The sequence below is a fragment of the Podarcis tiliguerta genome (genome assembly GCF_965153285.1).
Source record: "Podarcis tiliguerta genome assembly, chromosome: 7".
Taxonomy (NCBI): domain Eukaryota; kingdom Metazoa; phylum Chordata; class Lepidosauria; order Squamata; family Lacertidae; genus Podarcis; species Podarcis tiliguerta.
Window position 1 is genome coordinate 47,432,571 of NC_139540.1, and position 25,063 is coordinate 47,457,633.

A 25,063-nucleotide genomic window follows, 5' to 3' on the forward strand; every position below is an offset into this window, starting at 1 on the left:
ATGTTTAGCAGAGCCAATTAACTAGTCCATAGAGAAATTTGATACATTGAATAGGATTGGTTGCCTTTTAACACACTACAGTGAGGGTTGCTAGCTGCATGTATAACAATTTTCTCTTTCATCTAAATTAGCTTTAAGCACCATTAACCAACCATGTTATTTCTAGTTTCTTGGAAACTAATAAACAAAAATAAGAAGGATTAGAAGGAACTACACTCAATATAAACCAATAGCTAAAACTGTTTATTTTAAAAAAATACAATAGTAACTCACCCTAAGAACAATTTTACGCAGCTTGAATTCAACATAGTAATTGCACTGCACGCTTTATAGACTAGTAAATTTCATCAGAGTACAGCACAAAGTGGGTTCTGCCCAGCTGAAATCAGTAGCAACAAGCACAACATTTATGCTGTTTTCTGTAACAGGTGTCTGACATTTGGGCTCACTATCCTGCTATTAAACTGCCTGCCATGAGTAGATGAAATTTCAGTCAACAGGTGGTGTTGGGGTATAGATAAGAATGTCATTCCAGATTTCTCTGAATGTGAAAAATATGTATGATGCACCTCAACACATAACTAGGAAATGTGATTATTTCAGAGTTGGCAGGAGGGATAATCATGGTTTCATGTGTTATGTTCTCCTTCCAAGGAGAAATGGCAGCTGTGCCAGTTATCCTGGGAAGAGCAATCTGCAGAATGTTGTGCTACATCTTAATATCTTAATGCATTAGCCTACTATGGTGATACTCTTCCATCTCCAGCATTAATAATAAATCTTGACCGTTAGACCCACCCACTCAGTCCGCCGAAGCCTGTCTTCACATGCAAGAGAAGTCCCTAACTCACTGACAGTTTGAGACCCATTAGCTACGCCTCACCTGGTTTAGTCAGCCAGTCAAAGCCATTTCCCATGGTTTGCCCACTGTAGCATGCTGACAGCTTCTAGGAGGCACAGGTGAGAGCTGATGTTAACGGTGATTACTAATAACAATAACAATAAAATAGAGTTGCATCAAACTGAAACGCAATAAGCCCAGCAAGAGACGAAAGCAGAAAACTTTGCTTTACAAAAGTGAAGTTGACAATACAACTCATGATAAAGGTCATTCCTTCCTCCTGTATTATTGTCATTTTCCAAGAAAGTAAAGCATTGCTTCCATGTTCCTCACAGTCAAATAGTCTTTTGGCATTTTCAGGAGCTGGATAGGTATTAAGGGACAGGGAAAGTTTTGTTTTTACTTCTAGATTGTCAAAAGTTTCAGTTAACTGGTACAACTTAATCTGGAAAAGTGTATTACTGATGTACATGTGTATCAATTACGTACACAATTCTTTAGAAAAGAAAATATGATACATTACATTTGAAAACTTTGTTAGACATTGATAGCCTTAAGGCTGCAATGCATATTTACCTGGTGATGAAGCCCCAGTGAACACAGTGGGGTTTACATCTGAGTAAACTTGAATATAATTGCACTGCACAGTACAAATGAATGGCAAATGTAAAGCCTGATTCAGGGCTCTTTGAAGAAAATTGGTTTTAAATCAGTCTTGAAAAACTAGATGTATAAGCCATTAATATCAGCACATTGTACAATTTTGGGTGTTTTTATATTTTATTTATAATTTGAATATATTTTATGTTTTGTACAGTATGATTACATCTTGTGCACAATAAAATTGTGTGATTTCAACCTTAACAACTCAGTGCCTTGCTTGGAAGGTAAGGATGGTTGTGCAGGGGCAGGTTCAAGGGGATAGTTCAGGTATGTGCATTTTTGCAAAAGATGCCATGTGTGTACCTTATATGTGATCTGAGCTGGGGCAAGGGAACAGCACAATTAAGTGTAGAAGGGCCCAGAATACATTGTTTCCAATAATCCTCAGATTTCTCAACTTCCTGTAAAACTGTGTGAATTGTGAAGTTGTTAAGACTACTGATATTATAATTTGAACAACTTTATCCTTGCCACAGTTTTCACCTTACAGATTTTACATTGAACAGCAGCTATACTCCCTCTAGTGGCCAACTATTTCTGATGTTTTCCACAGGGCAACAAAAAGCAGTCATGTTGCATTGCTAGCCTATCCATATGCACATAGAATTGTGAACGTTTGTAATTCTCTCTCTCACACACACATCCTGCACATGCATGCTTAATAACATAAGCAGGGTTTAGCTAGAATAGATCCAATCAAGACTCAGCTAGTCTGGCATTTTTATTTTTGCAAGAATCCCAGCAAGCATTAGGCACTGCACACTCTAACAGAAATGGGTTGGAGATCCACAGCAATCAACTTTCTGCCCACTCTTGTTTCATAGGGCAGGCTCTGAGTAGAGAAGAGAAAAACAAAGTTATTGAAAATGACATTTGCCTTCCACTACCTTGCTCTCCTTCAGTCATCTTGCTAATTACCCTGGAAATATTCTGAACATAAATCCTTTTGAGTGACAGAGAGGTAAAGTATTTTAACTGCAACATCCCCTCCTGTTGTTGTACTGGATGCAGGCCATCTGATAAGTAAGCTAGGAATGCTGCAGCAAACAGTTTTGTTGATATAAAAGCTATTTCCATAGAAGTTCCACAGAGGCTCCGAAATAATTTATTTTTGGGATGTTAACTCAGCAGCAAGAAGGTAATTTTCTAAAGACAGATGGATATGGAAGCAAGCAAATGAAGAATGAGATCCATATGCTCTTTGACTACACTACATTGATGAAACATAATGTACTTTTTTCAGAGGATATAAACTCAAATTTATGACGGGTATAGTTAATATTATCACACTATTTATATTGTTCCCTCAGATGCTTGATTCATAACTGTCTGAGAGAATTTAAAAGAGATGGCTTCTATTGCAGAAAAATAGAGGAGCTCTACTCCGCTGTCATTTTTGAATCCTGTTTATTGGCTTGGCATTTGAAAAGTTCAAATGTTTTTGTTCTTTTCGCTTATAGCGGCAGACATGCTGTCAGCTTTTGTCCCCAGGTCCTCAACTGCTGTCAAATACTGACTTAATTTGTCATGAAAACAGCAGCATTCATATTTTATAACCTGTTGACATATTGATTGTTTCTCCAGAAAAATAATTACAAATATAATCTGAACTATCTGTCTTGCAGGTTAATTCTGCGGCCTTCCATGTGGAATTCCATGGAAGAGCAAAGGAGAAGCTGGGGGGGTGGCGGGTAGGGGTAAAGGCTGGAAGCACAGGTGAAAACTGACACACAAAAATTGTCCAGCCTGCTCTTGTACATTTCACAGCAGCTTCAATGGGAGAAAACATGAGGTGAATAAATTACCCAATTGGAATTAAATTTTCACCATCAACTAATGTCTGCATAGCAAACTGCCCTTAAAGGGAATGTTACAGTGGCATTAAGCCAATGAAGAGGGGAGGCATAGATTACAACCAGCCCTTACTTTAGTTGTTGCATCTTCTACCTTTTAATTTCTCCCATCTAAACAATATTTATGAAAAGGCAAATAAATCAACCTAAATTGAGCAATGGAGAAATATATACCTTAAGATACCTTAATGTATCTTCTTCTTCTTCTTCTTCTTCTTCTTCCCCCACCCATTTGACTAGGTTGCCCCAGCCAACAAGATCAGAAGGTGAGTGCCTGCATGATTACCATATTTTTCGCTCCATAAGACACACTTTTTCCCTCCTAAAAAGTAAGGGGAAATGTGTTTGCATCTTATGGAGCGAATGCAGGGGGGAGGCAGGTGGGAAAAGCCCCCAAGAGCCACACACATACTCCACACAGCTTGTGAAAGGAAGCAATGAGCAGAGCCTGGGATGCATACAGGCTCTGCTCAGCGCTCCCTTTAAATAATATTTTTTTTCTTGAATTCCCCCTCTAAAAACTAGGTGCGCCTTATGGTCAGGTGCGCCTTATGGAGCAAAAAATACTATATACAAAACATGGCCACTAAGAAATAAGATGGGAATATCAACATGCTTGACAGAATGCTGAGATGTAGAAAGGTTTAAAAAAAAATATCTGGGAGGAAATGATAATAATTGCTTAACAGTCCACTGAGGTATGAGCATGTTTAGCAGCCCTGGAAGTGGGGAAGGCACTTGCTACTTGAGACTCTAACACAATGGCTCCTAACCTTGTTTTGGGTCACAGACCCTTTTGAGAATTTGATGAAAACCACGGAGCCCCTCCCCAGACAACTGCACATAAACACATACAAGATTTTGCATACAATTCATCTAGTTGCATTGAAATTTATCTATTTTCTGCCTGGTTACAGACCCCTTGAAGCCTATCCATGGACCCATAGGGTTAAGAACCTCTGCTCTAACAACTTATAGCATAGATGGGGAACTTCCAGCCTGCAGTCCTGATTGTGTCCTGGAAGGGGCATGAGTAGCTGGCAGGAGCACTTAAGAGGAGCACATCTGGTAGGCAGTAAGGATACATAGCAAGGTTTGGTTGCAGGTCCCACTTATTCCAATATTAGCTTAAGGCTGCAATTCCATGCAGTTCCTGGGAATATGACTTGCTTCTGAGTAAGCATATTGTTACACGCAACCCCAATCTCCACAAGCAGTGCAAGATTCCAGGGGTTCCAGGTGTTAACCCAGCGTTGTATTTTCATTGGGAAGATCGAGGCACAGTGGAAGCTAGTGTCTTTAAGTAATATGCTTTATTAACATACAGTCATACCTCGGGATGAATACGCTATGAATATGACTAAGTTACGGTAAGCATTTTCGGGTTGTGCTCCGCAGCGACCCGGAAGTAACGGAGCGCATTACTTCCGGGTTTCGCCGCTCGCACAAACCCTCAAAATGACATCACATGCATGCGCGGAAGCGGCGAAACGCAACTCGTGCACGCGCAGTTGCGTGTTACGTTCACTTCAGGATGCGAACGGGGCTTCGGAACGGATCCCATTCGCATCGAGAGGTACCACTGTATATTAATACCTGGAGGTCTGCAATGGAAGGGGTGCAGAACATTATACCCCCAGAGTATCTCTTGTTGTCCCTCTCATGGCTTCAGCAAGCTTGGGTCCACAACAGCAGGCAGCCATGGCTCTGGGTCTCTTAGTGCAGCCCCCTCCAGCTAGCAGCCAAGATGGTCCTGCCCCGCTGCCCAGCAGCTCATGGAGGTCTGCCCTTTTTTCTCCTTCTTCTTCACACACAAGCCTCCTGTAAAACAATACTTTGTTCCTGTCACCTCACACAAAGTCACCTGAGCAACTTCTGTTTTGCAGACCTGAGCACCTTGTTTCATAATGGCCTACATTCAACCAGGCTAGTTTGCACAGGCTAAACCTAAGGATTTCCTATGGCACATTTCGGGAGAACTGCTACAGTCTGCATTTTCCCCTTCAGTGTCCCAATTATTAGCTAGAGTTTGACATTCATTGGTTTATTGGGTTTAGTGGGGTCTCTCTCTCCTTCCCCCCACTTCATAACAATATATGGGCCCACACTGCATAGGTAATAGTGGATCTTAGGCGTGATCACGGGTCACCCAAGGCATTTTGGCTCCTGAGGCAAAATGCCACGCTGCTGCCCCTGTGATGTGGGTGGGCATGAGGCTCTGCAAGGGTGGTATCAGGTGGGGTGCCCGTGGGGGGCCACTCCAGTGGGGCTCTGCCACCTGAGGCTGCTGCCTCCGTGTGCGTGTGCCTAATGGGTGGGTTGGCCCTGGCTGTGCCTCTTAATGCAGCCCAAGCTCAAGTTGCTATTAGAAGCACAGATAAGGTGATGCTTGAAAAGAGGGGAAGCTTATTTATTAGGGTTGCCACTCTTCTTTTTTAAGACTAAAAAAAAAACTTTTCATGAGTGAAAAAGACATCACCGATCAATATATTTACTCAATTGCTCTCTTGCATATATATACGCGCAGCAAGAGAGCAGGTGCCATGATAGCAATCTCCCTTCTTTCCCACACAATGCGAAACGCCTGATGTGAGGGGCCGGCGGTGCTTTCTCTAAAAACGGGAGTGACCGCCTTAGTTGTCGTTCTTCTTGTTTTTGACAGGGCTCAGAAAAGATGTCCGAAAGGTCAGGAATTCAACAGGCGAAAACTGTGCCCTCGCTGTATCCCTGCGATAGCTGCTGCCCATTAAATTTCATCCCATGACGCCGCTGCGGGTGCAGCTCCTCCTTGCTGCGGCCTCGCTCGATGAGGGGGGCGCTCGGTCAGGGAGAGCGCGCCAGCCTCAGGGCCCGGTGGCGGCGGCGGCGAAGGCCCTCCTCCTCCTCCTCCTCCTCCGACGCCGGTGGCCGGGCCGCTTTTCCCCTCAAGGTGACCGCGCCGAGTCCTCCCGCGCCGCAGAGGGCGCTGCCTCCCTGCGTGTGACTCGGGGCGTCTCTGGCTCGCAGCTTCTTGCTCATCATCCGGGCGGCCGCGGCGCAGACTGACTGGAGCCCCGCTTCTCCTCCTCCTCCTCCGGCCGGGACAAGACGTAGCGGGCGAGGGCAGCCGGGCCTTGGGCCGGGCCCTGACTGAAGCAGCGGGCGGTGGGCAGCGGGGCTCGCGAGCCGCATGAGTGGATGGAGCCGGGCTCTGGGCTGCAGCGGCGGGGGCCGGGGCTCGGCGGCGGGCTGGGCTCGGCCGGCGGCTCCCCTGCGCTCTCGGGGCCTCAGGGCCGCCGCAGGAAGCAGCCGCCGCGCCCGGCCGACTTCAAGCTGCAGGTGATCATCATCGGCTCGCGGGGCGTCGGCAAGACCAGCCTGATGGAGCGCTTCACAGACGACACCTTCTGCGAGGCCTGCAAGTCCACCGTAGGTACGGTGAGGCCCGTCGGCGGGGCCGGGGGGAGGGCGAGGAGAAGGGGACTTCCAGGGGGAAGCGGGGGCGTCGTGGGGAGGGTGGAGTTGGGGCGTTACAAATCTTATTTTAAAAGTTAGGGTTGCTTTCTAAGCCTGGGGCTTGGGTTGCTTAGCCCACCCCATTTCCTCACCCCGTTGGTTGTGAAGACGCCTCTTAAAACATCCGGGCCCCATCCATAACTTTGCGGTCCGTGTCAAATCCCTGTTTCCTTCGAAACTGCAAGCAGCCCCGTAGTAAGGTTGGGCTGGGAAATACAATGCTGCTATTGTTTGTTCAGGTGAAGCGCTCTCTCTCTCTCTCTTATCCTTTAGGGATGAAGTGCTCTCTCCTTTCCTCTCAGGGCGGGGAGTGAATAGTCTTTTTCTGCCCTTTACTGGGATGACAAAGATAAACTTGTATTATTAAAACTACCTCCAGTTAGATTTGCCTGAGAAGGGGTACACTAGTGTACCTGTGTGTAGAGACTCAGGCACTGGGCACATTCTACTTGCGTTGTTGGAGTAAAGAGCCAGTTATCTTGCTAGAGTGCTAAAGTGATGAGGGAGGAAGAAGTATCCCATCATCAGATTAATTTATTGCTAGTGGCTTCTCAGTTTGGGGAGTGCTTAATTATTAGAAAATGTTTATCTGTTTTCACTCATGACATTGCTGTTTTGTTGATCTGATGTTAGAGTCTTTGTTTAGTACCCAGGATCTGCCCCTGACCCAGGGTGATAGGGGAGACTCTTCCCTTTCATTTGTGATGAAAGTAACTCTGATTATACAGTGTTACCTCATCTCTCTAACACCTTCTTAGCGGTGGTAAACAAAAGCTAAATATATGACAGTAATAGCAAGACAGTCTCCTTCAGTGGTAACTGCGTTGCTATTAGTCCACAAACAATCCTTCAGTTAGTTAGTTCAACTACTTTTTATGGAAACTCTTGATAGTTATTATTTCACAGAATTGGCCCCAGTGTGAACACACCTATAAACTTGTGTAGTGTTTCCCAAAGTGTAGTATCCCCGGGGGCAGCAGTCAGGGATGATGGGAATGGTAGTCCCAACAACATCTAGGAACCCAAGGCTGAGAGAGGCTGCTGTACACAGTACTGAGCTAGATAGAGAAATGGTCTAACCTTGTATAAGGCAGCTTCCTGGTCTACACTAACAAGCAGTGACTCTCCAGGGTTTCGGACAACAGACATTCCTAGCACTATCTGGATATATCGGGGATTAAACTTGGGACCTCCTGTGTGAAAAGCAAATGTTTTACTATTGAACTTGAGCTGTTCTCCTTGTGGAACATAAAATGTCTAATATGCTATAGCTGGACATCTAACAGTTACAAAGGAACAACTTAAAAGTAGTATCTTGGCTGTTAAGATGGCTGGTACAATCTTTATTAAATCTTCTGCAAGGCTACTTAAATCCACCTGCATCCTTTATTAAGATTTATTGACCTACAGTGCTACAATCTTGCAGCAGTTAAATCTCCTTGATTAGTGAGGCTATTCATTGTGTGAATGCTAATAGCAGGGAAGGGAACCTATGTCCCTAACTTTTGCTGGACTCCAGGTCCTATCAGTCCCAGCCAGCATAGCTAGCAAGAGCTTCAGGGCCACAAGTTCCCCACCCCTGGTTTATAGGGTTGTCCAGTGCCTTGAGTTCTACTAAACTTATGACATTAATTGGTATTCTCCTTATCATTGTGGTGTAATGTTTTAATAGGGATAAGCAGAGCTTTAAGTTCATTTTCCAGCTCCTGCATGTCCAAACAAATTAAATGCTAAATAGCTTCAGCTATAAGATACTGTTCTGTACATATTACATTAAAGTTAATGTATGGCACTCTGGTTCTAAAATCCCTTTATGGGAGTTTTCTCTGTTCATGTTGTCAACCAAAGGAATATCTCTGTTTAATATAGGATTTGTTTGTAATTTAAACAACATTTAATTGCAATAATTGCAATAAGATGTTGTAATTACTGTTTACTTACTATTCAGTTCTATGCATATTTACTCCTTAGTAAGCCCTATTAGGTTCAATGGGAGTAATTTCTAGGTGAATACAAGATTGTAGTCTTGGTTACATATAATAGTAACTTACTAGCCACAACATGTGTGCTAATTTTAGAAACTGGAAGCAAGGATTGCAGAAGTCACTGTGACTGATAATCACAGAACAGGACATGGGACTTCTGGTTTGGGCTGTTAACCCAATTGTTTCTTAAAGTAAAAATGTGTAAGATATCCCCCAGAATCTGGAGTACAGCAATCACTCATTTCCCCTGTGCTCCTTGCTGGTATAAACCATGTTTCTGTAAATTTCTTATCGCATACACGTACATGGGTGTGTATTGTGGGATAAACCACTGTAGGTGTTCTCCAAAGCAGCCATACCATGTAGAGAATTTAGAAAACATTTATAATGATTTTACAGAAACTCTGAAAGTACAACATATACTTAAAAACAGGGATAACTACCACTATATCTTAATTTTACGACATTTCTGAGTCACCTTACCACAACACTCAAAATGGCTTATAGAGAAAAAATACACTTGTTCTGCTGGCTTTTTTCGATTTCCATTTCAATCAATCAACTAAAAATAGCAAGTGGCTCACAAAAAAGCTAGCCAAACATTTATCTGAAACAAAAATATCTTATAAATAAGCGCGCCTCCTAACATCTTCAGGTGAAGCATTCCCTCTTCCTTGAAGTTCTGGGTGAGGTCAAAGACTATGCAGCAATTTTAATAACTAAGAAATTAGCTGTTTACGAAGTCAGAACCCAGGGCCACACTGACTCTTGACAATTATTTCTGATAAGGGTTCATGTTCAGAATCTAGGTTGTATAGAAAAGAAACATACAATTGTTTCTGAATAAGCAGGTAACCAATTCTTTAAGGCACCTTGCTTTAAGTGTATTATATACATATTGCACCATGGAAAGGACTGAACAGCCTTTATTCAAAATGGAGCCATCTGTGAGATTTAATAAAATGAAAAATGAACTAATGGGTAGAGCTAAGTTTAGTAGATGAGTGTTCGTTTGGTAATGAGAGAGATCAGCTGTCAAGCTGTAAACAGCTGAAATAGGATCGGAAGAGTCAAAACAAGTAGGCGTTTTTGATGTCATTTTAAGATTGAAACTTTACTTCTGACTCTGGACTATAAGCTTTTGCTCTGTGTTATATTTGAGATTGTGAGTGTGTTTGAGTTGTGAAAAATATAAGAGAGAAAGTTAAAAATTTAGAGGATTTGAAATATTTCTCTTTTCTCTCTCCTTTCCCTACCACTTCCCAATTGACTAGCTTGGGACATAAAATTTAATGAATCCTCCCCCCCTCAAATGATATCAGTTTTAAATAACCTAATTTTCAAATGTAGTTTCTAAAATAAAAATGTTATGCAGAAGTAAATTTATTGTTTATTTATTAAATTTCTATACCACCCTTTATCTGAGGGTCACATGGTGGTTTACAGTATAAAAACGGAAAAGCCATTGTGCTACCGTGCAATGAAATGTGTATAATGGAAGCTATATACATACTTCACCAATGTCAGTGGTGTAGCAACCCCCTCCCGACGACCGGGGCGGAACTTTTTAAAATATTCCTTTAAGTGGAGGTTGGACAAGTTTAACTTCTTTAGCTATATCCCCACACCAGATAACAAGGCTGAAGCAAACAGAACTATTAAGATGCAATAACTGATGGGGATCCTTTTTTAAAAAAATAGAACTTCTGGTGGTTCCTAGAAAATAATTGAATAATTAAAAAAAAAAAAACCCAACCTTTCCCCTTGTTGAAAATATTTTTGGTGGTAGCATACTAGATAAGTTCATGTGGAGTGCTTATAAGAAATATCTGTTCTTTGTCTCCCCCTTGCCTCTTTAAGTGGTACAAGTCCACCTTCTTATGTTACTTAAATATGAACAGGTACTAAATTAAACTAAATCATTCCTGTGTTGCTTTTACTGCTTATTCCTCCTTTTTTGTTTACTGTATTTTATTTATAGGTGTTGATTTTAAAATCAAAACAGTAGAGCTAAGAGGAAAGAAAATTAGATTACAAATCTGGTAAGTAAAAATAACAACCAAAACCAGCAGAATGTTTTAAAGTTTTGTGTTCTAGCATGGTTTTAATATGCTTGTCTAATATGATTAACTGTTATAAGACGACTTAGCTTTAATATACCTACTGCTCCTTTCCCTTTCCCTCACACAGCTATAGCAATAGGTATCAAATTCATAAGGTAATCTTTTTGGAGTGGAATCAAGTGATGTACCCTACAACTTTTATTTAAGCATCTTTATGTTGTTGTTCAATTGATAAGGCTCCCGGAGCAGCTAATATAAGGTCAATGAGAAGAAGACAGTCTATTTTAATATTTTCAGTATGCATTTCCAACAAGAATCACCAGTGCGTTTTTGGCTGTTTCATTAAATAATTTCCTATACTTTTTATTAGCTTCACATACACCAATTTTTGTCTTTCGGCATGTCAAATCATTATACAATCTTAAAACTGGCATGTTACTTTAAAAGGGCTGGGGAAGTCCATGGCATTTGGAGATCGTGGTGCTTAAATACTTGATCCAGACATCACTAAAATTGAAATGAGGAAAATTAGGCTTTCTCTAAAGACCATTAGTGATACTAATGAAAAATATATGTATGAAAACAGGGTTATATATTGCTTTAAGAGCCAATGAATGAGGGATAATTGTTCAGAAGTAGTTTCTGTTCTGTTCATCCATGCTATAAAATTATACATAGTAGTGTGCTGCAAATTGCTGTTGTGATAAAATAAACCACCTATGCTTAACAGTCCTAATCCTGTAAGATAACTAATGGCTTTATCCTAGTGTATTAATAATACTTCATGCATTAAAGATAACTTACTAGATTTGCTAATAACTTGTAGTAGAAAAATTAGACTGTGGCTGTTCAGATGGCAACACTGATCTAATCTGATAGTATTTAACTCTTACATAGATGCAGTGAATTCAGTTTACTAACTCCTCTTGGCAGGTCACCATCAGCTCTGTTTGTCGCACCATGTGTTTGTCTTGCTTCCATCTGAGTTATTTGCTGTTGCATCTTTCGTATCATCTGTTACCTAATACTTGAAAGTTACTGGCATGACTTCATTCCTCATCTGTGTCCCCATCTGGAATCCTATGGCCACAGAATGGTACTTGAGCCAGCATGATGTTTAGCCAGGGCCTACTGAAGCCGATACGAGGTAATGTAGTATTTCAATGTGCCAATATCTTTAATCATTACTGCAACCTTCTTAGATTCAGTGTTTTTTTAAAAAAATTAAAATCCTGAAAAGACATCTGAAATTCTGCCCTAAGTAAAATAAGATCATCCTATTTATTTCAATGAGTGTTCGTCACATGTAACTATATACTTAGATGCCTAACAGGAGCCAGTTGTTCTGACATTGATTATTCTCCATAAATTGAGATTAATTAAAAAAAAAACTGTCAAAAGGATGTTACTTAACAGATTATCACTCCATGGAGATTGTGATGCATCAAAGATTTCCTACGTTTTAAGTAAGCAAAAATATTTATTAAAGATGTTATTCCTACCAAGGTGTACTTTGTGCACTCTTATGCACACAGAGCTTTTGCACACTATATTTGTTGAAGAAAGCAAATGAACACAGGTTGAACGTCTGTGCAATGGTCTGCTGCATCCAGTGGAATGAATGGGGAAACTCTTAGAGTCAGAGTGTTTCACACCTATATAAATATATTGAATTGGTTATTTGTAAGATTTTTTGAGTCAAGATAAATCTAGAGTTCAATTCCTGATGAAAGGTTAAAGGAGTTGGGCATGTTTAGCCCAAAGAAGAGATTGCTGAGAAGTGACATGTTAGCCTTCTTCAAATATTTGAAGAGCTGTTACATAGATGATGGAGAAGAATTATCTTCTGTTGCTCCAGGGGGAGGACCCTAGGACTTGAACCAGCTAGTTCAGATTAGGAGAAATGGATTTTTTTTCAAATATTAGGAAGTACTTACTGACAATACAAACAGTTTGACAGTGAAACAGGCTGCCTTGGAAGATAGCAAACTCTGCTTTCTTAGACTTTTTCAACAGAGGCTAAATACCCACATTTCTGGGGTGCTATGGTAGTGAATTTCCTGCATCAGTAGGGGAATGACTTTTGAAATCCTTTTCAGATGTAAAATTCCTATAAATTACATTATTGACAATTAAAATGTTGCTTTATTGGCTACTATACAAATGTAGCATAACATTTATTCATTTTACTCTAATTTTAATTTTTGTTTGATCTCAGCATCTTTCATCAACAAACATTTGCCACTATAATAATCTCATTGTCTTCATCGCCCTCCCCAAAACCCCAGGGAGTCATTGACCTATTTTAAATTAGTTGTTAGCATTGCCTAGCTTTTCTAAGAACTTAAATCAGCTGTTGGGATCATGCAGAAGCTTTAAAAGAATCCATGCTGCCATGCTTATGTTCTCGTTGCTATAAAAACAAACGTGGCACTTCTACATCTTGAATATTTCTCAGATTGTTTCAGTTTTGATTATCTAATTGAACACTACTTGAAAAAATGAACTTGTATTTTTCTCTTCAGCATTTGGGAAATTCACAAATTTTGAATATAAGGGCCTCTTCAAAGATGACCTTTTCCCATGCCATTGGAACTTATATAGGAAATGTTGTGGAATGTATATGTAGTATGAATTATTGTGTGCAAGTTTGCTTTTGTGCATGCATTATCCATGTAGGAAAATAATCCATTTGAAGTGGCCCTGTGTCTATAGCTGGATGTCTAAAGTTTGGTGTTTCCTTTCCTGTTTCCCTTTGTCACAGAATACTGATGCCACAAAGTCTAGAGTTAAAGTGTGTGTTCAAGTGTTTTCATTTACATTTTAAGCATGCCCATATATTTTTAAAGCTTTTTGTGAGATATTCATTTCCCATGTCATTCCTTCAGGGTATATCTAGGAGTTAGATGTTCTTTGCTAAGTGTACATCAAGACAATGTGTCATTTACATTGGGAATGGTAGTGTTGGCATGCATGTTTCCCATGTTGACATCCTACATTCATGTTTTTCCTTCAATTTGAAGTGCTCAAGTGGAGTTCAGTGATTATTCCTTTTTGTACATGCAAATTGTGAAATATATATGAAAGTTTTAAGTGAAAAAATATTTCCAAAGATAAGTCTAAAATAAGAATGGTTGCCCTCTGAAAAAGTGCTCTTGAAGTTGCACGATCTTCCAGAACAGGGCTCAGTGTATACAAAGAATGAATAACCTCCATACTTAGGAACTGAACTTAAGGGTTGGTTTGCTTTGTCACCTTGTTAGAAGGTTGGGTCTTGAGGAGGAGAAGACTTAGTTGCATATACAGACTCGTTCTTTCCATGTTCCTTATTGTGATGTGGACTATAAAAGTGTTACCGTGCAATTTTTAAACTCACTGTGTTTGCAAGCTGAAGTGATACTTGGCATACAATACAAGCAAAGTGTCCATGAAACTTTACTGGTAGCCCAATGGCCACACTAGACAAAACAATAAACATGTGAATGCATTTAACAAGTCTATTTTTAAACTTAGGGTCGTGGGTTCAAGCGCCATGTTGTGCAAAGATTCCTGCATTGCCAGGAGTTTATTGCCAGGAATCTATTATTTTGCTGACAGGGTTCATTAGGTGAATCCTGCCCACAGTGTTGCTGAGCTTTGGCTGTAAGGAGATATATTTGGCACGAGGGGGGAAGCCTTTCAGCACTTTGAACCCCTCTTAGGATGTGGAGAATAACTCAGTTGTTATAGGCATCTCATGCCCATCTTGAAAGTTTTCTGAAGCTGCAGTAGCAAATTTCCCCCCCAGATATTCTGGGAAGAAGGAACCAAGGAAAGACAGTGTTAAGTGTGGAAGCTGTACCAACCCTGGCTTATCTCATTCCATCACTCTGGCCCCACTTGGTCTTTCTATTTTATTTTTTATGTCCAGGTATAAGAGCTCACCTATATATTATCTATCATTTGTAGGATCCCTGCCAAAGAAATCTAAGATACAGAAACTGTGATATTAAGTGGTGTATAAACTATTAAAACAATTTCATAAAAAATAGCCTGCTTTGCTTATCACTTTTATAACCAAATAATTCCTTTAGTCATATTTTACATATCTACACACACACACACACACACACACACACAGCTGGGTTTAGGCATGGGATGAACAGACCAACAGACATATTTAAAGAGCAAACATATATATGCTAATTTATTTTTCCATAATATAATAGGATTATTTGCCGCTTTAATATAAAATAGAGCTTTTATGTGCTTTGAAATGCTTATTAACTTGCCTTAATTAACTTACTTAATCTACATAAATATGCAGTTGCCTTTAATGTTCACCTAAAGTCTTCCCTCTGGTCAAGAGTCTCTTTACCCCCAGATACATTACAGGCTTCACTGAGGACTTTACCCAGGGCCAGGGCCTTGCTACTTTTAGGCAGCATCTACTAATGGACAATGTGGCTTCAGCTCCTCTGGAGGAGTGATGCTGGAGTATGTCTCTTTCTTTTCCCTAAGACCTTCTCAGCTTTAGCCTTCAGCTCTGTGTCTTGGTTTCTTCTTAAATGGCCATGTGATGCCATAAGGATCTCCCAAGTTTCAGCATGGCTCTGGCTGCTTCCTCTGGGCAGGACAGATATTGCTCAGCACCATCCTCTCTTCATACTTGCTTTCAACCTCTTCTGAGTCTCTTCCTCAGTCCCTCTCAAAACGGTGCTGTGCTTGCTCTTCCATTCTGTTCTGTTAGAAACTGCTAATCAGTTACAAGGCTCTCTCTCTGCATCTCATTGAACCAGTGCGCTCAATTGGAATATCTTCTAAATGACCTACCACAGCTTGACTTTCTAAATTTTAATGACCCTTATAAAAGCTGAGTTCTGCTAGTTGTCATAACAGAAAACCTCACAAGACACATCATCACCTCTTTAGTACCAGCCTAGCTATTTCTTGGCAAGCTGCCATCTGAGATACACCCCACCCCCAATCTCCTGAGCTCCAGTTAGAAGTTGCCAGCTTTTTCTCCTCATTCTGTTTGCTTACAAACCAAACAGTTTTTTATCAGAACATTCTTATATTTAAAATTCTCCACACTATGTTAATTTCTTCTCGCTGTACCTCTGAGCCCTTTGTACTCAAAGCTACATCACATTGACCCTCTCCATGTCAGTTCATTCCAGTCATTCTCTGGTTCTGAGTGTGACAGAAATGGAAATGTTGTTGCATGAAAAAAATGAAGAACTGGCTGTTAAATATAAGCTTTTGCTAAGAAAGAATATTATTTGCTTTTTGCCTAGTGCAGTTTTTTTCAGTTTGTGACCATTGGGTACTCTTCGAACTTCAAAGAACCAGAAAACATACTTCAGAATGCAGAAAGGAAACTTGTCACACGTAGGGCTGGAGATTGAATATGCAATTATCCCAAGTGCATTTTGAAAAGTTCCTTACAGTGCATTTTTTCTGAGGTTAGCTAGATTGGGTCTGTAAATCATTTAGATTATACTTTACATGTGAGAAACCATGTACTCCATACATGTGTTTACCTGTAACATTGCAAGCACTGGTTTTAAAGTTGCATCCAGTGCTCAGACAGTGAGAGAGACAGTGCTATGGTGTCTATTAGTGGTTTTAATTTAATGCATAGAGAGCAAATATATCATTGTTCTGTTAATACTGACAAACTTGAAAGAAGATGCAAGGTTTCTTTCTTTTAAATGAAGATCTGGCATAATTGCATTTGTTTAAATAAAGAACTTAGGAGCAACTTTAATTCTGTCCTCTCAGTGGCAGTGACTAGGATTGCACGTCATGCCAAACCATACTTAGTGTGAAAGTGTGCCATCTACCAGAGAGGAGATCCCAGCTGCTTTGCTCCTTCCTGATTGTTTTGCTTTTGTACTGAGCCAGTTTGGCTTAGCGTGTTATCCAAATCCAGGCTCATGGTTTGGCTCTCTCAGACAAGCTACCAGCCATAGACCATAGGACAAATCTTGGTTACAGCTTGGGGTTAGTCAGAAGAGATCTAAGCAATGAGTCTGGATTCGGACAACATGCTAAGCTAATCTATGCAGCAGAACAACTGGGGCTCTCTTCTCTAGGAGCCTGCTCATTTATCTTAAACCATGGTTTGTCTTCGTGTGACATGCAAACCCGAGCAGTGCCGCCATGGTAGACTTATCATTAACTTGTACATTGTAGCATTGCAGACAGAAGGGCTATGGAGTCTTTTTCAGCTAGCTGCTTCTGACAAACTTAAAATTGTGGGATGAACAGAAATGTAGTTATTATTTCTTTGCATGTTGCTTATAATCAAAATTTTCTGTTCCCTAGGCAGTTGTACTACCTTTATATAAATAAACTTTTAGAAGCTCATCCCTAATAATAGTAATGAAAACATTTCAAAAATTTTGAGCAGTGTTTGAATCATAAACCCATGAACCCAGTGAGACTTAATTGTGAAAAAATGTTTGGGGTTGAGGTACAGTGGAACAAACATTTATTAGAATCATAGAATCTTAGAGTTGGAAGGGAGACAAGGGTCATATAGTCCAACCCCCTGCAATGCAGAAATCTCAGCTAAATCATCCATGACAGATGGCCATCCAACCTCTGCTTAAATACTTCCAAGGAAGGAGAGTCCATCACCTCATGTGGGAGTCCATTCCACTGTTGAACAGCTCTTACTTTTAGAAAGTTTTTTCCAAATGTTTAGTCAGAATCTTCTTTCTTGTAGCTTGAAGCCATTGACTCAAGTCCTACTTTCAAGAGCAGGAGAAAACAAGCATGTTCCATCTTCCATGTGGCAGCCCTTAAGATATTTGAAGATGGCTACCATATCTCCTTTCAGTCTCCTTTTCTCCAGGCTTTCAGATACCCAGCTCCTCATAAGCAAGCGATCCTCATAAGGCTTAGTTTCCAGACTCTTGATCATCTTTGTTACCTTTCTCTGCAGATGTTCTAGCTTGTCAACAACCTTCTTAAATTCAATGCATCCTTCTTCTTATTCATTGGGCTTATGAGCAAATGCAGCTGGTATGGTTGCTTCACTACCTTACACTGCCAAATGAAGGGATGTAGAAGGGATGTCACAGTGGCTACTTTGCCCAGCTGGGAGCACCCTTTCTTTCTTCCCGCTCAGATGAGGCAACTTGCCCCCACCATCAGAACTAAGAGAGTTTTACTCATCTTATGTTCCTGTAATGTTTAATCTCTTTTAACACAGCAATGTGTTTTATAACTAATGATTTAGGATCACATACTGTTGAAATTACTATGTTGTATGTGACTTGTCTGGCAGGCTCACATTAAGTATGGCTGTAGGATGTTGGGGTCTTGTCTTGGAAACTTAGTTTTGCCATATAGTGGTACCTCAGGCTAAGTACTTAATTCATTCCAGAGGTCCGTTCTTAACCTGAAACTGTTCGTAACCTGAAGCACCACTTTAGCTAATGGGGCCTCCTGCTGCCGCTGCGCTGCCGTTGCACGATTTCTGTTCTCATCCTGAAGCAAAGTTCTTAACCTGAGGTACTATTTATGGGTTAGTGGAGTCTGTAACCTGAAGCGTATGTAACCCAAGGTAAAGGTACCCCTGCCCATACGGGCCAGTCTTGCCAAACTCTAGGGTTGTGCGCTCATCTCACTATATAGGCCAGGAGCCAGCGCTGTCCGCAGACACTTCCGGATCACGTGGCCAGCGTGACAAGCTGCATCTGGCGAGCCAGTGCAGCACACAGAACGCCGTTTACCTTCCCGCTGGTAAGCGGTCCCTATTTATCTACTTGCACCAGGGGGTGCTTTCGAACTGCTAGGTTGGCAGGCGCTGGGACCGAACGACGGGAGTGCACCCCGCCGTGGGGATTCGAACCGCCGACCATGCAATCGGCAAGTCCTAGGCGCTGAGGATTTACCCACAGCGCCACCCGCATCCCAACCCAAGGTACCACTGTATATTTATGAGCAGTCTTGACAGACATCATAGATATATCCATGTGCATTGGGTTTAGTTTTTAAGGCAAACAGTAAATGGCAGTAAATGACTTGATCCCATCCCAGTGATCATTACATTGTCCACATTCATGCATCATAGTAAACCATGGTTAATGGCTTACAATGAACACACAGGTAGCTCCCACTTTGCTCCTTCTCTAACACAAGTAGGAACAACAAACCAGAATCTCTGGCTTAGCTTTCTGTCCAACATATGGATAGTGGTTTGTTGCACTCCAGACAAGCCATGATGTTTAGCCAAGGTTTCTTCTTGTCTTACCAATCACAGTTTGTTTGAGTAAAACAAGCCATGATACTCTGTTTGGGGAATCATTAAGTATGGTTTACTTTGACATGTGAACAGAGCCATTGCATGCATGAATTATTTCACCCTTACAGTTGAATATACTTGCTAAAACTGTATGTGGTAAAAGTGGAAGTGCTGATAACTCTTTGCATGTTTCATTCGGGGTTCTTTAATCCTACCAAGAACTATTTTTCTCCCTTGTGAGTTCATCTACTTTTCTTAGACAAAACCTCGTAAAACTGGTGGTGGTTCTTACTTGTTTGGTGGAATAAGATACAGATTCAGTATATGGACTTCCTTGCAGTAGAAATTTGCAATGTCAGAATTTGTAATTGCAGTTTGTGAAGTTATAAAATTGTTATACCAATATTTGCTCCTACTGCTCCTCAGGGACACAGCAGGTCAGGAAAGATTCAACAGCATTACCTCAGCTTATTACAGAAGTGCCAAGGGTATTATATTGGTGTATGATATCACAAAGAAGGAGACATTTGATGATTTGCCAAAATGGATGAAAATGATTGACAAGGTAAGCTTCAATCTCTCAAAATAGCCAGTAGTGGTTTTGATACTTACAGTAATAAAGTCAAATGGCATGGTGGCAGTACACTCCAGAGAATTCATTATAGTAGATATATGGCCACTTTTCTAAACTCATGAGTGTTGGTTAATTGCAGTGCTTTGTGGTCTCTTATTCATTGCCATCACTACATACGTAGCTCATCAAGCCACCTCTGTGTTTCTCTGTGCTTTAGAGCTCTAGACCTAAACACCAACTGGTAGTACAAAGCTGAACATGATAGCAGTGGGTGTGAGAGAGGGGCTGGCTTCTTGAACAAGGGTTAACACTAAATCAGCAGCTGTGTTTCCTGCCTAATAATATATGAGAATTGAAACAAAAATGTTTGCCTCAACTGTGCATTTGCCGTATATGATACTATATACACCTTTATGACCTGGCCTTTGACACTTGAGGTTTATATTTTTAGCACCCACCCTATTGTTGTGACTAAATTGTTGTCAACTGTGTTTTGTTTTGTTTTAAATTGCGGCGACTGACCCTGAAACCTTATGGTGAATCCTGCCAAATTTTTGAGTTGAAATTGCTGTATTCAGATACTAGAAACAATGTAAACCATTATGGTCACAGTGCAACATAAGGATTATATTCATTTCTAACATTATTCAGCAGTAATGCAGTGTTTGTTACAGGAGGTTGCACAGTCCAACAGTTCTCAAATAATCAAGAAGTTACTAAATTGTACTGTTAGAGTTAAGCCTAAACTAAGGAGGAAATGATCAAACGGCCTAGAACTGTTATGAATGTATTGACTGAATAACTTCATTTTGACCAATGTGAAATTTAAAATCAAAAGGCCTAAGCTAGTGGAAACATGCCATTTTATGCTTTGGTGTTTCTTCTTCCCACCCCCATCCCCCAGTATGCCTCAGAAGATGCTGAGCTACTACTGGTTGGAAATAAGTTAGACTGTGAAGTGGACAGAGAGATCAGTCGGCAACAGGGAGAAAAAGTAGGTGAAACAAAATTAACACACATTGATGAAAATAGAAAATTGCTTCTGTGGAAGTGTGAATGGTGCAGAACCTTAACATTACATTTATTTTTATCTTAATTTTAATGTTGGGTAACTTCATGCCTTGGAACCGTTTTACTATAATCTTAATTCATTTTCTTTAAAAGTTCAGAAGCACCACCACCTCTCCTGACTTTTGGGGGATTGCAGTGAGGAGGAAAGCATGAGAAAAATGCCTTCTGTTAACTTCTTTATCTTTAAACTGCCTTATCTTCCTATTTATCATAAGATCCAAGTCAGAATATTTAAATTAATTCTCAAACTTATTTTGCATTTGTTCATTGTTGTATAATTTCATCCTAATGTACTAGTAAATAAACAGGATCATTTAAATTATTATGGAACTAAATATACTTTTGATCAAATGAAATTTTATTGAACCAGACTAAAAATGGCATAATTTCTTAATTTTTCCCATCAGTTTGCACAGCAGATAACTGGGATGCGGTTTTGTGAAGCTAGTGCCAAGGATAATTTTAATGTGGATGAAATATTTCTGAAACTGGTTGATGACATTCTAAAAAAGGTAAAATGCTTCCATCCTGCAAGTTAGTGGGACTTAAAATATTGACTGTTTAAAGTACTGTGTTAATGTTTCTTTGAATAAATTCAGTTTCTAGAGTGCAGCTTTTGGCTATTTGCTACGACCAGTTTTTCAGCAGAATACTTTGCATTGCTTTCATACGTATGGTTCTTAATACAGTGGTACCTCGCAAGACGAATGCCTCGGAAGACGAAAAACTCGCAAGACGAGTTTTTCCTTTTCTGAGTTGCTTCGCAAGACGGATTTCCCTATGGGCTTGCTTCGCAAGACGAAACGTCTTGCGCCTTTTTTTTAAAACCGCCAATGCATTCCTACGGGAAACTGTCAATACACAGCGGTGCTTCGCAAGGCGAAAAAACTTGCAGAACGAAAAAACTTGCAGAACGAATTAATTTCGTCTTGCGAGGCACCACTGTACTCCTTTAAATGGGAATTGGTATCAGTGTAACAGCTCCAGTAATTCTTCTTGCTTCAATGAGGGAATGAGGTTGTATAGTTTGAATTTAGCATGATGGGTTGTTTTGTTTCGTTGCTGTGAGGCCAGGAGTAAAGGACAAAATTTCATGCTACTAACCAATAAGCTCACCAAAATGTAGCAGGCACAATCCAGATAAAATTTGGTGCTTTTAAGTTCCATCAGTAATGATAGTTTAATAGTTGATACTTGATTTAGCAGAGCTATATGTGTTAAAAATGAATGATGGAGCTTTACGGGTATTATTTGCCCTATTAAAGTAATTAACAATGAATATTATGCCAGGATCTGAATTTAGGTCATGTAATTCAGATTAGGTGGCAGTGCTTATCTTTCTAGGCTATACCATTGGACTGTGTTAGACTCTATAACATTTTGTGCAGGACATTGCTTACAACAGGATTTTTTCCCCATTTTAAGATGCCTTTGGATATTATAAGAAACGAATTGTCCAACAGTATCCTGTCCCTACAACCAGAGCCCGAAATCCCACCAGAACTGCCGCCTCCGAGACCTCATGTCCGTTGTTGCTGACCGGCTGCTTCATCCAGTGTGCAAATGATAAGTGGGAGGAGGGAAAGGTGAGGGGGGGCAGGAAGCACCTGTCTGACTCTGCACTTACAATCATGTGGCAGTTCTTTGTTGCACTTTGATTCAGAGTCAGAGCTATACACTAATTTGTAAATATGCAAGCCTGGGTAGGATTCAGCTGTAGCTGGTTAAGTATTGCCCTTCCCACAAGTGGTTTTTCACTCCTCTTTCCCAGTGCTATAAATATTGTACATTTGGCTGGGAAACGCAGCACTCCCAAACCTAGGATGTAAGAAATTAAATCCATACTTCACTTATTCTGAACATAAATGTTGTAATGGTCCTTGATATAAACAGAATCTCTCCTAGTATATGGTGCTTTGCTAGCTTTTTCTAAGATAATTTTTAAATTTTTGACTTTCTAAAGCTTTCTTAAGAAGCATTGTTTCCCACTTACAAATTCAAAATAAAAGTGTTTACTGTAGCATTTTAAAATGACTGACAGCACAATCCTGTATATGATTGCTCAGAAGTGAGACCCACTGTGTTTAAGAGGGCTCACTCCCAGGTAAGTATGCCTAGGATTGTAGCCAGAGAATGAAATTTGCCAAGTATTGGTGCTATACACAAACCATTCATTTCAATGGGGCTTGTATATGTGGTTCTATGCAAGCATCACTGAAATGGATGGATCGTATAGCAGCAGGATTCAGTGCATTGAGCCCCGAACACACAATTGACATTTTCGGCAATTCTTTATTATTTATTATTTTTAATGCTAGGTCATTTGTGTGTATGTATGTGTGTGCGCGCGGAGGCACTATATTCTGTGCAGTTTATAAAGAATGAATTGCCAACTTGCACAGTTAGTTTCCTCAAATATAAATTAGCTAGCAATCGGGTTCTGTAAGATACAAAAAACAGAGATATATTTGAAACCTAAAATAGATATATATATAAGGCATTGCTGCTGTCCTAGACACATTCTTTTTTTAAATCATTTTTAGGACAAGACATTTCCTGTCTCATATATATGTATTTGTCTGAACAAATTGGGGAGACATCTTTGTTACAATATGCTCTTTTCTAATAGGTGAGCTTATTCCCATCAAATATGCTGTACTAAAGGATTTTTTTTAGTCTGAATCAATTTGTGAACCATATCTTTCTGGTATATCTTTTATTAAAACTGCACTGTATAGTTTAGCTGTGGTAAACCAGTAGCTACATATTGGAATAACTTGATGTGTCCTAAATGTTGTTGTGGTATTGAAAAGCATTGTCGTTCTAAACTAATGATGTGCCAATAAAATTTTGTATTTATGAATGACAATGGAACTGCATCTCTTATTAGAATGCCAAAAATCAAATGTTGGCCAAAAAGGACCATTTTAGGATAATTTTTTTTTAAAGTGACTTTCTAGTTTATAAAAACAGGACTGGATGTGTTGACTTCTAGCTTAATCCTAAGCATGTTTATTAGGAAGCAAAAGTTGCTTCCAGTAAATGATTAGGACTGTAGCCCCAGTCAAACGTGCATCCTACATTGCCAGTAAGACTTGCTTATTGAAAGTGTCTCAGCAGGCTGTAGCAAAACTAGTGATGACTCATGGAACATAAAATAAGAGTTACTGGCTTTCAAACTCCAAATTGCCTCCTCTTTATTTTTCAGTGCCTGAGCCTCTGTTCTATATACTAAGCAATTAGTCTGACCAGCAGTGTGTTCCACTGGCTTCCCTGGCATTTTGACCTCAGGTTTCAGGGAGGAACTAAGAATGTTAAATAATTGGTTGCAGTTAAATATATGATATTTCTACTGATCTTGGTATACCTCTTTGGGTCATTTTAGTTTCAACTAATAAAAGATGCACAATTGAAATGTATACTTATTTCTGCTACCACAACGTGCCTATACAAATGTCATTCTTCTCACACAAAATATCATAGAGTACTGGCTAGGCGAAGTTTGCCATTTTTGTAGCACTGGTAGGGCTTGTAATAATGCTGTGGGCAATAACAGTGGAAAGGAACCTATGGGACAGTAAGTTTAAACTTGACAAATATTTAGGTGATTTTCCTGTATTTAAAAGTCTGTTTTTTGCTTTCAGTTCTTGAATAAAAATGTAAGAAAACAAGTGTAGATAAATGCTTATATCTTATCAGGAACTTGTACATCCAAGCAAGGAGTTTGTTGATCTATTATTATTGGTTTTAGGTTACTTGAAATGACTTTGAAAGAGGGGTGACCTGATTTCCACTGAAGTTACATTTTCTCCTACTTATGTCAGTTTGTGTCTTCTGATATAGTCATTCTAAAAAGTGACTTACGTGGAAGCCTGATCACACAGCCCTTTGTTCATACATAGAAATTTCCCTATAGCTTTAGATACTCAATGAATATTGCCATTTTCTCCAGTTTATGTTAATTTCCTGTCCTAAAGAGGTAAAGGATATCACCACCCAAGTGACAGCACAATCCTCATAATAATAATACTAATAATTCATTTCTGCTTAGGAATAAGCCTAACCGAGTTTGATTGGATTTTCTCCTAGACAAGTACATATAAGATTGCAACTTATAGGACCTATATTTACAATAGCTGAAACAAAATCTTCAAAAACCAACCATAGTGATTCCAGTATGAAGATAAATGCTTTCTTTCACAGTCATTCTTGCCCAGAATTAGACACAGTGTTACACTAGATTACTGTATACCAAAATGCATCTATTCCACATTCTAGAAAT

The 25,063-nt window shown here is 39.9% G+C and overlaps 1 protein-coding gene and 1 long non-coding RNA gene across 2 annotated transcripts; one reads left to right on the forward strand and one right to left on the reverse strand.

Moving 5' to 3' along the window:
• The first annotated feature begins 6,366 nt into the window (after nt 1–6,366).
• Nucleotides 6,367–24,452, forward strand: RAB12 (RAB12, member RAS oncogene family). Its single transcript, XM_083450243.1, has 6 exons — nt 6,367–6,769; nt 10,819–10,879; nt 19,563–19,701; nt 20,615–20,704; nt 21,189–21,293; nt 22,207–24,452. The coding sequence occupies exons 1-6, from the start codon at nt 6,535–6,537 to the stop codon at nt 22,318–22,320; spliced, it is 744 nt and encodes a 247-aa protein (XP_083306369.1). The 5' UTR covers nt 6,367–6,534; the 3' UTR covers nt 22,321–24,452.
• Nucleotides 9,205–13,669, reverse strand: LOC310682007. Its single transcript, XR_014513719.1, has 2 exons — nt 9,669–13,669; nt 9,205–9,618 (listed from the first exon to the last, which is right to left on the reverse strand). It is a non-coding gene; the product is annotated as an uncharacterized lncRNA (long non-coding RNA).
• Nucleotides 24,453–25,063: the final 611 nt, after the last annotated feature.